This window comes from Dendropsophus ebraccatus, chromosome 10 (assembly GCF_027789765.1).
Source record: "Dendropsophus ebraccatus isolate aDenEbr1 chromosome 10, aDenEbr1.pat, whole genome shotgun sequence".
In the NCBI taxonomy this organism is placed as follows: domain Eukaryota; kingdom Metazoa; phylum Chordata; class Amphibia; order Anura; family Hylidae; genus Dendropsophus; species Dendropsophus ebraccatus.
Genome location: NC_091463.1, coordinates 87,140,802 through 87,143,575, shown reverse-complemented (window position 1 = coordinate 87,143,575; position 2,774 = coordinate 87,140,802). Strand labels below are relative to the sequence as shown.

At 43.4% G+C, this 2,774-nt stretch overlaps 1 protein-coding gene across 1 annotated transcript; it reads left to right on the top strand.

The window, feature by feature from the left end:
• The first annotated feature begins 994 nt into the window (after nt 1-994).
• On the top strand, nt 995-1,978 carry LOC138766512 (olfactory receptor 8A1-like). The gene has a single exon (XM_069944102.1). The coding sequence runs from the start codon at nt 995-997 to the stop codon at nt 1,976-1,978; it is 984 nt and encodes a 327-aa protein (XP_069800203.1).
• The last annotated feature ends 796 nt before the right edge of the window (nt 1,979-2,774 follow it).

Below are 2,774 nucleotides of genomic sequence, written 5' to 3'. Positions count from 1 at the left end.
CCCCTCTTTTCGTTTACACCGTACGCCTGTGGCAGACTCAATCAGCAGAGCACCGATCAGACCGCACAGAGGAAGGTAAGAGACCTCTGGCGGTCCGTAAAACGATCGGGACCCCCGCAGTCACACTGTGGGGGTCCCGATCGGTAAGTGACAGGAGTTGCTTCTGTCATTTACACTTAAAAGCTGTGTTTAAGGGGTTAATGGCAGGCTGCAGCGCGATTGCTGCAGCCTGTCATTAACGGTAAGGGCCGTGCTGCAGTGAGGTCCGGAGCGCGCTTAATAACACCTTAGACATCCAGGATTTACAGTTCTGTCCAGGGTCATCTGGTTACAGGCGACCAGGGCGTAACTGTACGTCCAGGGTCTTCTAGGGGTTAAAAAAAAAATATCAAACCTTGTGGTGTTATGTTTTGCTCCTGTATCTCTTGATCTTAGGATCATGTTGTATGCCAATAAAATGGCAACACTATGCAGAGGCAATGTAGGCTACACATATAGCTTGTCCTATTAAAGGGGTAATCCAGCGCTACAAAAACATGGCCACTTTCTTCCAGAGACACACCCACTCTTGTCTCCAGTTTGGGTGTTGGTTTTGTAGCTCAGTTTCATTTAAGTGAATGGAGCTTAATTGTAAACCACAACTGACCTGGAGACAAAAGTGGTGCTGTCTCTGGAAAAAAGTGGCCATGTTTTTGTAGCCCTGGAGAACCCCTTTAAGGTCCTATTAAACCATGCTTGGCCACCTAGGGACGTGTCTTAGTGACCTTAGTGACCATAGGGCTCATACAAATGGTCATGTTCAGTAACAGTGTCACACAGTTCCAAGTAAGAGTATTCCAGTATAAGGAGAGGCTTTGGTTTGGGTTCTCCACTGGTAATTTAAAGTAAAATTGCCTAACAGGGTGTATGAACATGGTTTACTAAACAGGTTGTTTTCTTCAAGGTAAATGACCGCATGAAAATATTGAACAGCCTCTTCTGCAGGTTGTTAAATATGGCCGCACAAGTGAATTCAAGTCATTCGACTGTCTCATATTTCATTATAAAAGGTATATCAGACGTACCTGAGATGCAGGTTCCAATCTTTTTACTGGTATTGATCATTTATCTCATCACTCTTGGTGGCAACCTGACCATACTCCTCTTAATCTGCCTGGACCATCATCTCCATAGTCCTATGTATTTCTTTCTGGGAAACTTATCAGTAGTAGATATATCCTGCTCCACCATTACTCTACATAGAATTCTTCTAAGCTTCTTGACAGGAGATAAAACCATCCCTGTTATAGAGTGTATGATACAGACATATATGTTTGGTTCCTTGGCAGGTCATGAGTTATTTATATTAACGGCCATGAGCTATGACCGCTATGTTGCAGTTTGTAACCCATTAAACTACCACAAGGTCATGAACCGCAGGATGTGTGGTCTTTTGGCTTCTTTTTCTTGGGTGTTGGGCTTTGCACAAACCATATCGCTTGTTGGCTTACTCTCTAGTTACTCATGCTACACTTCCATTGAAATCGACCACTTCTTCTGTGACATCATGCCTATGATGAAAATGACATGCAGTGACACCTCAATTTTAGAAAGCTTGTTCTTCTTCCAAGGTCTCTTCCTTTTAACCATTGCTCCATTTGTCCTCACCTTCCTGCCTTATGTTTTCATCATTATTGCCATAGCCAAGATTCATACCAACACTGGCCGACGTAAAGCCTTCTATACGTGTTCCTCACATCTGACGGTGGTCGTGTTACTGTACTCTACCCTGGCAAGTCAATATCTTGCCCCAGATTCCATCAGCAGTTTGAGCTCCAAGAAACTTTTTGCCTTATTCAACACAGCTATCGTCCCTATGCTCAATCCATTGATCTACAGCCTAAAGAACAAAGATGTCAAAGACGCCATGAGAAGGAAGTTCAGCTGGTGCGTTTCCTCCAAAAAATCACCAACCTTTAAACTAGGTGTCCACTCTTGAACACAATTTAGTTATTTTAATCTTAATAGATCCACACTTTTGTCATGATTCCTTTCTTAAAGACATTTTGATTTCCGAAGCTCCACATTTCCGACACAGAGCTCCGAATCCTCCTAGTGTAAAATTACAATATTCATTCTGCGCAGTCATCACTAGGTTCAACAGTTAGAATTGCATCATGTATCTGTATGGGGATTATAAGCATAGTATGAGAAAAGAAGAATTCCTACTGCTATGAAAATATGTTAAGAAATTAAAGAAGCACTCCAGCATTTTTTGTCCATAAGATGCAAACTCACCACTGCTATTCCTGCACATTCCATTTGGTACCCCCCCTTTCATTACTAGCTATATATCTTTGTCCCAAGAGATAGCACTAGAAGCAGCATACACATAGGGCCAATAATCATTTAAAGTCATAGTTCACAGTTAACAAAAACAACGATCAGCAACATGCACAAAAAAAGCATGTCCATCGCTCCTTGTAGTAGGAGTGGCAGGAGTAGCTCTCTTCTATGGGTCACCTTGGTCAGCCCCTTTTGCAGTTCCCGGGGCCCCCGCCACACTCCTCCTTACCCAATGTCTGTGTGTGTTATAGCACAGACAGCGAGTGGGAAACAAGGGGCAAGCCGACACTGACCTGTCAGGTTGGCGCTTGCTTGCTCCTAAATATCGGGCCATCTAATAAGGCCTATAAAGTTGAGTGGTAAGGGGTCTGAGAGCAATCTGGTAGGTGATGATATCCCCAAAAAAAGATGGCAATGTAGGACTACCGATGACCAGTATGCATGCTAGG

Excerpts from the sequence above, each read along its gene's own strand:
- LOC138766512 (XM_069944102.1), top strand. The coding sequence starts at position 995 with ATGGCCGCACAAGTGAATTCAAGTCATTCGACTGTCTCATATTTCATT.